The sequence below is a fragment of the Rutilus rutilus genome (assembly GCF_951802725.1).
Source record: "Rutilus rutilus genome assembly, chromosome: 9".
Taxonomy (NCBI): Eukaryota; Metazoa; Chordata; class Actinopteri; order Cypriniformes; family Leuciscidae; genus Rutilus; species Rutilus rutilus.
In genome coordinates this window covers 12,790,035-12,803,968 of record NC_140223.1, presented here as the reverse complement: position 1 = coordinate 12,803,968, position 13,934 = coordinate 12,790,035, and the positions used below count along the sequence as shown (strand labels likewise).

The 13,934-nt window shown below is 34.9% G+C and overlaps 1 protein-coding gene across 2 annotated transcripts in view; it reads right to left on the bottom strand.

Annotated features, from left to right (window-relative positions):
* The window catches only part of gbe1b (glucan (1,4-alpha-), branching enzyme 1b), a 155,251-nt gene extending 143,567 nt beyond the window's left edge, over window positions 1–11,684 (bottom strand). For both annotated transcript variants that reach the window (XR_014628575.1, XM_084418074.1), the window contains exon 1: window positions 11,365–11,684. Coding sequence is in view for 1 of the 2 variants with exons in the window: in XM_084418074.1 (XP_084274200.1) it covers window positions 11,365–11,462 (98 nt within the window). In the remaining variant the exon portion in view is untranslated. The remainder of the gene's footprint in view (window positions 1–11,364) is intronic.
* Between the last annotated feature and the right edge of the window lie 2,250 nt (window positions 11,685–13,934).

The window sequence follows — 13,934 nt, the reverse complement described above, 5'->3', positions numbered from 1 at the left end:
TCATATACCAAGTACCAACAAAGTCACCAAATTTCGGACCATTCCGATGAAGCTATGATTTTATACATTTTTTTATTTAAACATTTTGGGACCATTTGGTCCGAAGAACACCAGAGGGTTAAGAAAGCATCTGATCATAGAGATATTGATATGTTTGCACAAGCCGTGCAAATCAGCATTCCAGTCACGTCACATATAGCGCTTTATATAATAGATTGCTTTAAAGCAAGCAACTTTACAGGATTAAATATAAAGTGGACTATGAATGTTGTGTAATATCAAACTGTGAACCTTTGAAGCAGGATCCAAGAATTTATAATAGCAAAGAATTCTGCAAGCACTAGGGCTGGGCGATAAAACGATAACGATAATTATCGCGATATAATTTTTCTCGATAAAACGATATCAAGAGTTCGATAAATGTTCGATAATGTTTATGCGCCAAAAGCGGAACGAAACTCATTTGAACCGCGCGCCACATGGACCATTTATCCGCTCCAGTCAGATATGGTTTACCTGTAACCATAAAGTTACATCTTGCCATGATAGTGAGGTTATCATGATCTAAATGCATGATACTGGATGACCAATGGTTAAGTTTAATAAAACTCAAACAGTCAGAATATTACATTTTACCAAATAAAAATTAGCACATGCAGAAACTAAGAAATTAATTGTCCAATAAAGATATTTATTTTGTTAAGGAAAAATGACAAATGGTTCAACCACAGATTTGTGAAATATTCACCAGTTTGGCAAGTGTTTGTCCTGATATGTTCTGACAATAAAGAGTAGTTTAAAACCACAATTAACGCTCTGGTTTCTACAACTTTCACTTAGGAGCAAAAAACTGCCTTTAAACTTGAAAGAAATAAAGATTTGACTTTTATCGTGATAATTATCGATATCGACTGATATAAAAAAAAATTATCGTGATATATTTTTTTGGGCCATATCGCCCAGCCCTAGCAAGCACTTTATTTTTTGTGCAATCTAAGCAAAAATACTAGTGATATAAATGCAAATGCAGATCCCACTGTTTTGATTAATTTTTTTTTTGCTTGGGTTTTATGCATATGGTGGTGGGTTCTTTATTTTGATTAGATCTTCCTAAAAAAAAACAAGAAATATCGCAATCTGTCGCCTTTCTTACAGAATTGCAATGTATCGTATCATAACTCCTGTACTGTGATACATATCGTATCGCCAGATTCTACTTCCTCATCCATTCATGGTATTCATTTATCAGTTGTTAGCTACTCCTGTCTATCTTATGTTAATAACATTCGCTTTATTACACTTGTCTTGAGTTGATGATACAGTTTGAGGCTCTACAAGTTAATAATATCTCACAAATCCTTCAGATTGGTCAAAAGACAAACTCCTTCCAATTAATATAATTTTTATTTATTGCAATTTGTTTTGTCAAGGTGTTTCCCTGGCTGGTGGCCCATAATTTGGGAAGGAATCATCTGACATTCACTCACCTTAACATCCCCCCCTGTGGTGAAAATCAAGCTTTTAATGTTGCTTATATGTATATTTGATGTTTTTAATATGCTTTAAGGCAAACCATGTACAAATTCATAAGTCAACAAACACCATTGCTGAAAATATTCTCCTTAAAACTGCAGTGAATCAAAGAAAGTCTCAAAAGCGCAGTTTGAAATCGCGGGTGTTTCTGACGTCACAAACTACCTTATAACCAATCAGGTCAACGTGTGATCATCAGCGAGTGGATCTCTGAGCTGGTGTGAGTGAGTGGAGGCGGGGCTAATTTGCATATTCATAGAACCGGGTTTACTAAATGAGGCAAGGGTGTAGAGCTACATTCAAGCTAATTTAAGGCATGAAGAATTTTTTTCCAAGGATAAAACATTTTCATATGTCATTTTGGTGATCAAAGATGAGTTTTAAGGGATAAAAGTATTGAATACAGGGGAACTACAGAAAGCTATTCAAACTGATTTTTCTCTCAAAAATGTAAGATTTTAACAAAAAAACAAACAGCCGTAAAAAAAAAAAAAAAAAAATATCCAAGACATATTAGCTCTACACAGAAACAAATATTGTAAAATCAAAAATCTCTCACTTCAAGACATAAAAGAAGGCTTTTGTTCTACTTTGTGCACCAACGGTAAAAAAAGAATAATATTTAAGAAGTTCCACACCACAACTTTTCTGAAGCTCCGAAAGCAAGTGATCAGGGCAACACATATAAATCCCAGTCTGAAGTTTACCAAGTCTTTTTAGTCATCTGAATTCCTGACACTTCATTCCCTCTGGTGATGCACAGCGTGATTCAGAGCTGCCCGCAAGACCTTGTTGATTTTGACACTTGCATTCATAAGAAACACTCCTGTTGCTCAGGGGCCTCTTGACGCTGGGTTTGATCAAGAGCCGAGCAGCTATTGCGCTGGCACCCGCCTATATACAATTATATATGGGGAGAGGGGATTTCAGGGGCCAGACAGGTGTGTGAGGCTCGCCCGGGGCTCCCCGGAGTCCGCAAAAGCTGTGCTGCTGCTGAAATGGGCTGTGACACACAGATGTGTGTTCAGCAAGATCCAGTCACCTCATAAACATGCACCAAAAAACACCATACTACTGAGTGAAGGGAAATACGAGGTTCTAAGGGCAAGAACCATGTGAAATCTGTATACAAACATTGGAGAATATAATATTATTCAAAATCTATAATATATTATTCAAAATGCATGTACTATTCAGAATTAAAACTAAAACCATATTTAAAATAAATAAAAAAATCAGACACAAATTTCATTGATTAAACTTAGATTCACAAGCTTGCGATTTAATTTCGATTTGATTCAATTCTATTCAATGGCCCTGTCCCAAATGGCACAGTTGGTAACACTTTATTTTACAGTGTCCTTGTTGCATATGTTACATGTACTTACCGTAGTAATAACAGTAAATTATGCATAATTACATGCAATTAACCCTCAACCAAATCCTAATCCTACCCTAACCCTATAGTAAGTACATGTAGTTAATTAATACTACTCAGTACTTAAATATCTAATTACACTGTAACAATGACACCTTAAAATAAAGTGTAACTGCACACTTATGCACTTTCGGTCTTGTGGACTTATAATGGCTGCCGCGTGCGCGTGTCCATTAAGTCCATGAGACCATAGAGTGTCCCATTTGTCATTTTAGGCCCCCTTTTGTCGAGCCCACACTGCAGCAGACTTACCCGACAGTCAAAGCGGCATTACGTTACAAAAGTGCAGACTCGTAGGAAGACAGCGAGTGCTTAGGGCGCCATTTGGGACAGGACCAATATCGATTATTTGGGGCACTTACATTTAAATTAAAGACTTACATTAAAAAAAACTTTGTAAAACATTTTTAAATGACTATATGTTTCTACTTGTTTCTACTTCTACTTGATTTATTGATCACAACATTATAGTTTCAATAACTTGACACACTACGCACACCGCCCCACCCACTCATTAACATAGAATTTGTATACAGGTTGACTTTGAAAATGAAAACTGTGAAATAAAAGAGGAAATTAAATGAAAACTAAACTTTACATTTTAATTTTAATTGTCACTATTATTGTGTGAGGATTAATAAAAAAAGCTTTGTAAAAACTGTATTTGCAGTTTCTTTTTCACGTTTGCCTTTTCCTTTTAATATTGTCAGTCTTGCCTAGAGATTGTAGTGAAAATGAAACTCAAATCACCACCAATTACATTTTATTTTTCAATTTGACGGATGATGCATTTTCACATTTAAAAAAAAAAAAAAAAAAAATTTAATCATTTAATTTCACTTTCATTTTTGTCACATATGTTGCGTACAGTTTTCTAAAAGGAAATGGTTACTCTGGGTTTATTTTTTATTTTTCATCATTTCATTGATTTATTTAAAATTGGCAGAAAATGCCTTCCATGTGCTAAAGCCAATTCTTGGGATTTAAAGGGGTCATGAACTGGCTTTTTTAATGTTTTTATATTGTTGTCTGAGGTCAACTTATGACGTTCGCTTGGTTTTTACATTCAAAAACATCAAAATGAATAAGTAATAGGCTATTTTCTACCCTGGTTTTGAGCCTAGCTCCTGAAACGCTCGGTTTTTATGGGCATGCCGCATTTAAGACTTGGAAGTAAACGCCCACTGAAATGATTGGATAACAGTTTTGCATATTATAATGAGTTTCATGTAATACGCGAATCAGTGGGCGGGGCTAAACAGGCAGTGTTGAAGTAGGCGTTGATCTTCTTCTGCGGAGGCGGTGTTTGAGACCCTTTGACGTCATAGATCCCCACTTTGAAAAACCTGTCGTTCGCTGTGCCTGGTGTCAATAAAAGCTTTTATTGGACTAACAAGGAAGTTTTCAGTTCTGAAACTTACAGGATATTCTTATAGTATGATGACCTCTTATATGTCAAAAGCTCAAGGAAAATTTGATTTCTAAGTTCATCACCCCTTTAAAAATCGATATAGGTTCTTCAAAAAAAAGAATCGATTAAAATTGAGAAATCAATATTTCTAACCCAGACCTATGAAAAATAAATTAAAATAAATTGTTAATTATAATTAAAAAATATATAAATATTAATCAAAATCAAAAAACATAAAATGACATCTGTTCTCTGCATGATGCGTCTGAGCGGAGGGTGAGATTAAATATCCTTCGCAACTGACTGCCAACTAGAATTCAGATCTGCCTCCATTTAGTTCCTACGATTTAACTTCCTACGATTCATTCAATTCCCGAACTTCTGTTTCATGACAACTTTAAAGTAAAACTAAAACTGAAGTAAAAATAAACTTAAATAGAAATATATATTAAAAAAATACTAAAAATAAACTAAAAATAAAAAATAAACTAAAAACTAGGCTAAATTAAATAAATAATTGTGAAATAACAGTTTTGATGACATTTTTCTTTTTATAAATGCATTATATTTGTATAAAAAAGAAGTATGTATAACATATAATAATATAACGTATAATATGCTGTATATAATATATAGTATATATATATATATATATAATATATAAACCAGCTCCGCTCTCAATTTTTCTCATTAAATTTTCAGTTTCACTCTGAAATACATCACAATAGTACTAAAAACCATCTGTGTAAAAAGTGCATCACAACCGAAACCCATCAAATGTGTACATTTTATGTTCTTTCTGGACAAAACCTAATTTATATTTTGTTTAGTTGTTATACACCTTCAGTGCTTACAAGTTTGCATCATCTCATTATGCTAGCAGGGGAAATTTGCTAAACTAAATATTTATGAGATCAGGTGAAAAACAGCTTCTGCAGGCTGTTTACCCATGCTGATTACTGATATTCAGGGCAACGTGTAAATGATTAGCCTTTGCTAGCCTTCTGTTCACCCTATTAGAGTGTTTGTTTATCAGAGCACGACCCTTTGCAATCCGTCTGAGCTCAATAAGAGGGTTTCACCACCAAAAACCAATAAAACAAAGTTCATCTTACTTCCAAATAACTTCACTTCTACCTAATGTTGATTCAGTTACTACAAGAAAATGTATTGCTTACATTAGTCAGGAGATCTAGTGGACCTTCATCACTGCTGTAGCATAACAAACTCAGCGCACAACATATGGAGCTGTGGTGCATATGACAGTGACGCAAGGTCGAATCTGGCTTGCAACATTTTAAAACACTATTTAATAAAAAAATTTTTAAAAAAATCGTTTTTAATGTACTTCCAAATAAATTAAGACAAATTAGTTTTGAAATAATTCAATGAGGAATTATTGGAAACATTAATATCAATTGGCAAATGTGAGTAGTTTGATACGCTCTTGATATCTCCTCTGAAATGCAAGAGGAGACATGAGATTACTGGAGTCTGGATTAATGCTGAAATATTTAAGTATAGAATTCACATAAAGGAACAAATACGCTTTGGTAAATCATAATTATGACATAAAACAATTTTTTTGACAAAAAGTCAAATTTCTTTTCATAATTATTAACTTAGCCAATTTAAACTTTTTATGTCATAAGTAAGACTTTTTATCTCATAATTTTTACTTTTTATATACATTTTGAATTTGTAAATTTCAACAGTCAAAATTGACATTTATAATTTCAATGTATCTCATAATTTCGACTTTTCAATTTTGAATTTTTGTCTCATAGTTTAAACTTTTTTTTTTCTCATAATTTCGACCTTTTGTCATAATTATCACTTTTTATGTCACAATTATGATTTACCAAAGCATTTTTTTTTCTTACGTGACGGAAAAAATGGGTTTCAATAAAGAAGTAAAAGGCTTATGCAAAATTCTCAAATAGCTCTCTATAATTATCACTGCAATCTAGGAGAAACAATTGAGATATTAAAGAGTTCTCATTTGCAATTGCCCATTCCTATGGGCTCTCTCATCCAGAGCAAATGAAAGTAGCACAGAAATATGATATGTTATTAACCTTCATTTCAAAAGAGTTTTACGGAACACGCTAAGAAGAGTATAGTCTCCGTAATAATCTTATTTCTTACATCCCATGTGGTTTTTCTGAGTCAATCCGTGACACACATTTCACACAACATTATTCCACTTTCGAAACCAGTTCCGCAGAGAGGGGTAAAATTAGAACCCATGTACTATGTTTTCAGATACCTCGATGGCTACCCCTCAAGACTTCGGTGTTAATTAAAACGATAATGAAGAACTCCATTTCACTTGTCAGTGGTCTCTGTGGCACTAATGAATGGAGAATGTTGAGTCATAAATATGCAGACTGTGCCATGCACACATTAATGCGTGCAACAATGCAATTAGGTATTGTTATCATTATAATAAAAATGTAAAGACGGTGCCATAGGACCCTGTATATACCATGCATTAAAGTGACGAGTGGTGAGCATACGGTTGCTGACAGTGCCACTCTCTGGATTGCTATTAAGTGTCATCTAATTGGTACAGAGTACTCAAAGTCTCCCGGCATAAGCAATCAGAATCTGGAGTACCAATTGTGCATCAATATAACACTGTTAAACTGTAACTATAATTATGAGTGACATTTTAATTAGAAATTCAAGGTGGTCACCTCAAGTCATCCATCACTTTCCTGTAGGTCTTCTTTTACGTATTAATACGTGCGGCTAATAATATTTATCTTTCCATTCATTTTAAAGGGGTGGTTGATTATGATTTCACTTTTTCACTTCTTTAGTTAGTGTGTAATGTTGCTGTTTGAGCATAAACAACATCTGCAAAGTTACAACGCTCAAAGTTCAAAGCAAAGGGAGATATTTGCTTTTAAAGAAATAGCTTTTTAAGGACTACAACAAACGGCTGGTTGGGACTACACGACATTCCTCCCGGGTTAGTGACATCACCGACCCAAGAATTTACATAAACCCCGCCCCCAAACACGATTTATAGATTATCAAGACAGAATATGCTTATCAATGACTAGAAGATACCTACACATCAGCTACATAAACTCATCAACTACCCATGCAGAAATGTCCTGTTGCATTCTACATGTTGTCACTTCTTCTTGAGTCTCTCCATCATTGTCTGACTCTGGTTTGAACATAAAAGGATAAAAGTTTTTGAAATTTTCAGTGCATGTCCATGTGAGTGCAAGCTCTTGAAGCTCCGCCCCCTGTGCCGGGAGCAGAAGCTCATTTGTATTTAAAGGAACAGACACAGAACGGTGCGTTTTTGCTCGCCCTCAAAAAGTGACAAATTTAACATGTTACATAAAAATATCTGTGGGGTATTTTGAGCTAAAACTTCACATACACACTCTGGAGACATCAAAGACTTATTTTACATCTTGTGAAAAGGGCATTATACCATCCCTTTAAGCATTCTTGTATGGCTATAAATGGTTCGCAAGACCGTACAATTTATGCAGTTATAAAGAATATAGTATGTTACATTGTTGTGTTGTCACATAATCTCATTACAGTGCCAATGTTGGGAGAATCCAACGGGAACATTGACCCTTGCCATGTAACAGAGGCCAATAATAAATGCCATCAGATGCCATTTAAATTCTTTCCACCAACTGCCTGCACAGGATTGCAGGATGGGATATAATATCGTATCATATCGTATCATATCATATGTGGGGTACATTTATAGTATGCTGCCTGAAAGCATCTTAAAAGACAGGATGTAACATAAATATTAGATTTTAAAACGTTCGCAACATTACATTTATGCCATACAGAAAATCTGCATACCTAACAGCAGTGGTGGACACTAACTATAATAATTCGTTAAATATAGCGCTTTTCTCTGCACTTTACATATGGAAGGGGGGGAAGCTCCTCAACCACCACCAATGTGCAGCATCAACCTGGATGATGCGATGGCAGCCATATTGTGCCAGAACGCCCACCACACACCAGCTTACTGGTGGAGAGGAGACGGAGTGATGCTGGGGCAAATTTGGTCAGGATGCTGGGGGTTACACGCTTAATATAATAATATAATATAATATAATAATATTAATATAAAACTGGGTAGGTTTGAAATAAAAAAATAAACATAACATTAAAATAACGCAAATTAAAGCCCATGCATCTTCCTTGCTGTCATAGCGGTTTCAAATGATATAAAACTAGTATGTTTGCAACTTTGCATAGAGTTGTCCCTATGTGACGTCTCCTTGCATACGTTCTCTGCCACTGCGGATTAAAATGTTTTTTCTTATCGGCGATGGAGGATGAACTGGTATCGCCGGCGCCGCCTGGTCCTTCAGTTAATGTTATATCGGTTTTGTCGCCTTCCTCCTCAGTGTCGACTGTTTCAGTCGTAACTTCAGTTTCTGCACTTGGTCTTTTGAAATGATGGCTAATAGGCTTCATACTTTAACTTTATGTATGTTGCGTATCTATCTCACTGCATGTTTACATGACTTTTTTTTATGGTGTCTAGTAACGTCTAGAAGGCGTATTTGTGTGGATCACATGATTGTTCAACATAATACAAGGTCATAGATCACTGTTCACCAGAAGACAAGATCAATTAAAGGTAGGGTAGGTGATTTGTTCCAGAAACCATTAAATGCTGGTTGAAAGTCTCTTCACATCCTGATAGCAATCACGAAGTTAAGTGGTCTAATGTATTCGTATATGCAGAGTTAGACAGACGTCAGTCACAGAGCGCCACAACCGAAAACAGCAGCCACCTTTTACAGTACCTCCTGAACCAAAACAACAAGCTTAAGCTGCATTCACGCCGTGGCAACTATAATTTGAAAGAAATGAAAATATGTGAAGTTATATCCTACTCTGAGCGGTTCGTGACTCGCATTTATGTGTTTTTATGGCAAAACCCCAATGGCACTACTTTGGGGTGTTTGGTGTTTTAAGCCCCCAACGGCGCCTTCCAGGCAGCGAGGGGATGGGTAGGTTTAAGGTTGAGGGTAGGGTTAGCTGCCTCTAAGGAGCCATTGGGGGCTTAAAACACCATCGAGCCTACTTTGGGCCTCGGGCACACAATTAAACTGACAAACACATGCAAAAATGTGTCAAAATGTGTCAAAATGTCCATCTTGGGGACTTTTTAACTTAAACGTTAGCCTATGTCTTCAATGAACAAAGTCTTATAGTCATAGTCATAAAGAAATCAAATGCTTGTCAGTGTATTAGGACTGTGCATTTGGTCTTAAAGTGACATAAGCATAATAAACCCACTGCTCTCTCTGTCATTTAAAGCTACACTGTGTAAGATTTTCTCCCATCTAGCAGTGAAATTGTATATGACTACCAACTGAATATTACTTTCTAGCCCCTCCCATTCCGAGGGCGTTTTAACCCCTACGGTGGCCGTATTATTCCAAGATTAACACGGCTTCCAGTTCGAGTTCGTCCATGAGTGTTCCTTCAAGTGATGAGGTTACTTTAGAAAACTATTACAAATTGCATTTAGTTATTTAGTCAGTTAACATGTAGGTTATGACCTCTATGTAAAATTAATAATAGTTTTACGTTTCCGTTATTTTGGTGCCATTTCATTCCTAACATCAGCAATCAGGTTCCCAAACGAATGCAAGCTAATCTTAGTAAAGTATCAGTGCTATTGTTATTCTGTATATTGTACGAGATTAATAGTGTAAGGCAATGTTTACAGCGTAGGCTACATCATTTTCTCCGTGAGCGAGTAATCTCCCCCTCATATTCGTCACAGTGCCACTGAGTGTAAAAGCGCAAAAGGCGAAGCTTGAATTTCCAGGTATGTCCCTCTTTGGCTAATGTATTTTCAAGATCATGGTTCTGAATGGCAGATTCTACGCTTACGAGAATACTTGATTAGTTGGTGGAAGAAATACACATGAATGAGCACATATCATTTTGAAAGAACAAAGTGTATTTTGCTAAGAATCAACTTAAGAAATGACACAGTGCAGCTTTAATGTTAATCAAACAAAAGAAAATGAAAGAATCATTCAGTGATCTTCACTGAATAACATTAGTAACTTTAATAAGAATCAATAGCCTATATATTTAATTCATGCAGTAAAGACTATGCAGTTTTGTTTCTTTTATTTTTTACATTTAATTAGTTTATTCAATGTCTGTAGTAGGCTTTTATTAGTAGCAGGCTAAATTGTTCATTTCATTCATTTTTTTTTTTTTTTTTGTTCTATATTTGTCCTATTGTTTTTATTTGTTTGGTGTATTACTGAAAGTTTCAACTCACTGTTATTGGTTGACAGTGAAACTGCTCTGACAGAACAGATTATGGGGTTGAGGGTCATTTCAGGGGTATTATGAGGGGGTGTCCATCTTACCCCAACCTACTCTAAGTGTCTGCATAATCTATAATCTTCCTTATTGACTAGTGCTGGCTGCTTGAAAATTCACAATCATTCATAATGATGTAAGACTAAACTGTAACCGATTTAATCTATTATTATTATTATTGCCATTGTTGTTGTTGCTGTAGTGTACACTAGTGAGTGTGTGGCGTAAGAGCGTGAGAACAGTGTCAATTGTCAGCTCTGACTATGACGCACTTTTAAATCACTAATAAATTACTGTCCTATACTGCCTTAAAGCATATTTGTGCTGGTCCTGGAGTTGAAACGTGTTCATTGCAAAGAAGTGGACTGTCATACCTTCCATATAAGTAACCATTAGATGTCCATATTTACATATTCATTAGGGCACTCACAGCACTGACACATCCAGACAGCGAGCATACAGCAGCTGTCTCTTAATGGACACTACACTGATTTAATATAACAACTCATAAGCACCGGGTGTGAAGGGCTTGACAGTCAGACATGCGAGTCATTGCGCATTTGGGACGGGAAAAGGACCATTACCCAGCGACAAGATGCAAATAACTCTTAAAAGAGCGTTTTACCTCCTCTGGAAGTCCTTTTCAAAGGGTTTGAGGTAAGGGTCCATTTGCAGAAGAGACTTCAAGTGAAGAACTGTAACATTATCCTCTGAATCTGCCATGTTCGCGCCAGACCAGAGCAATCGAGCAGCGAGTCCTTCCTTTATTTAAAGTCAAAGCGCGAGATTGCCGCTTCCACTATGGAGCAATAAGCAGCGGTTTGTGTTGCACTGTCAATTGAGACACAGGTCATGTTTTTATGCCCTGCCCATATAAAAACGACAGGATGTGGCTTTCCTGCGCTCACTTTTCATGTTTGTTCTTAAATGACATCGTGGTGCTTTAAGGGAACCGCGGAAGTGTTCAGGCAGTGGAGGATTTTTGGGGAGGCGGGTTGTCTAATCTTTGAACTCTTTTGCCCTTGACAAAGTTCAACCCTCTTGCTTTAAGACATGGACGGACCTTCTTCCGTCCACATCACTGTTATTGTAAATGTAAATGCAGTATAGATATATAAGAATAAAAAAATAAAAAAAGGTTAGTGTGCATGAATATCCTATGGCCTACTACACTCCATCTAAAGCTATTTTAATTTATATATATATATATATATATATATATAAATATATATATAATGGGTTTATGTCTATTTTTTTTTAAGTTCACTTAAATAAAAGTTGTATTTTTTAAAACCCTGTTGCAAATGTCAAAAATGGCATTAAACAAATATTTAAAATATTCTGTTCTTTATGTTTCTCCATTAATTTGGAGATTCAATGTGAAATTATGAATTACAATATAAAAACATATTACACATTTTAACATTAGGCACAAATAATCATGATTAATTACAGAATTTGTTATTTTTGAAACAATTAACAGCACTATATATATATATATATATATATTAGGTGATTAAAGATTATTTAAAAAGGTGACAAACTTGAAATGGTGTGTTTCAACTATCTACTTTTGGAACCACTGTATTTTATATAATAAAAATGTATTTATTTTATTTTATTTCATAGGGCCTATTATTTATGAAGGTATATAATACATATAGGCTATATATATATATATATATATGATACATTTGATTCATTATAATGAGTAACATGACTATAACATAACTAACAATGTGTTCAGGTATAATAATAATAGAATAATAATGTTTAGTTTTAAAAGTAAAGGTTTGAAGTAGAGGCTTTATAACAAGGGCAAGCACTTTTGGCCCCTTTCGTGGGGCCAGGTATCCATTCATTATTGATCGTTTTATCCTTCAGCATACTGAATAATGTGCAATATGTGACATGTCTAGAACTCCACCATATGGTTTGGATAGTTTCAAGGTTAGATATAAAGATAAAGTGGGTATATTCATGTAAAATTCACAGAGCGAGAAAAAGCAACAGATATTTCATCAGCGTATGGCCTTTTCACCGTAGGCAACAAAAAAGTGGCATTTTTGCACCTATTTTAATGTAATTTTATCAACCACAAACCACAAAATGATTTGCTTTGTGTTGTTCTGCCTTTGAATCGATGTGTTAAACAGTCTGCAAGAGTTCTGCAGTCACAAATGTGCCTGTTTACAGTTTGTAGGTTATCGTTCTTTGAACCTGGTTGTGCTCATAAAAACTCAGATGGATCAGATCAGAGGTTTTTGCCAGAAAAGCCAGAAATGAAAGTACACATCACAAATTAGAATAAATGAATAATATCATAAATGTTTTAGAGTGAGCAAAAAAAAAAAAAAAAGAAGCAACTAAAGATTTTCCAGCGATTCAGGTTAGCCTTGGTTCTTTTCATTTAGTTTGACTTCAGTTTACTCTAACTTCATATCCTGTATTCAGTCTTATTTGCTATCCAGCTAATAATCTCTTTATACTCAACATTGCAAAATAAGTGTTAAGAGGAAGATGGCATGGAAGTGAAACACATGCTTAGAAATGAATGTAACATTCAAGACTTCACTTGATCTCATATCTGCTCATATTTGATAATATTGAAACACTTTTCAAAGCCTGGACCCTCGGAGCACTTCTCTTTTAACTTTGGTTGCATCACATTTGATTTTGAAACAGTCCATGTGATCAAATGCAGAAAAGTGTGTGGAGTTAAAACAGTATTAGACTCTCAGTAAGTGTGACTAACATCAAAGCTTTATCTTGTTTTCATTTGGTTTTAATCAATGGTCTTATTTTTAATCACATTACAGAATTAAATAAAACTGTGTCTTTGAAAACATGTTCATCTAGTTTACAGGGTTTGTTTTTTTTTTTTTTTTTGTAGAGGTGACATTCAGTGCAATGACATTCAAGCCACAGTTTCTTCTTTATATCAAGAATAAAAATGTCATATATACTAATCATATTTCAATTTTATTGGCATCAAAGGTCATTTAAACCTAAAGTGAATGCATTTAGATAATATTCATGAAAATTGAAAATGAAAGTCAAGGTTGATATTATGAAAGAACAATATGTTTCTGCGAGTCAATGATTCTGAATTGATGAGACTCTTTCTCAGCATGGTTTAGATGAAAGTCAAGGATGCAGAATATGTTATAAATTTAGGTTAGATGCAAAAAAAAA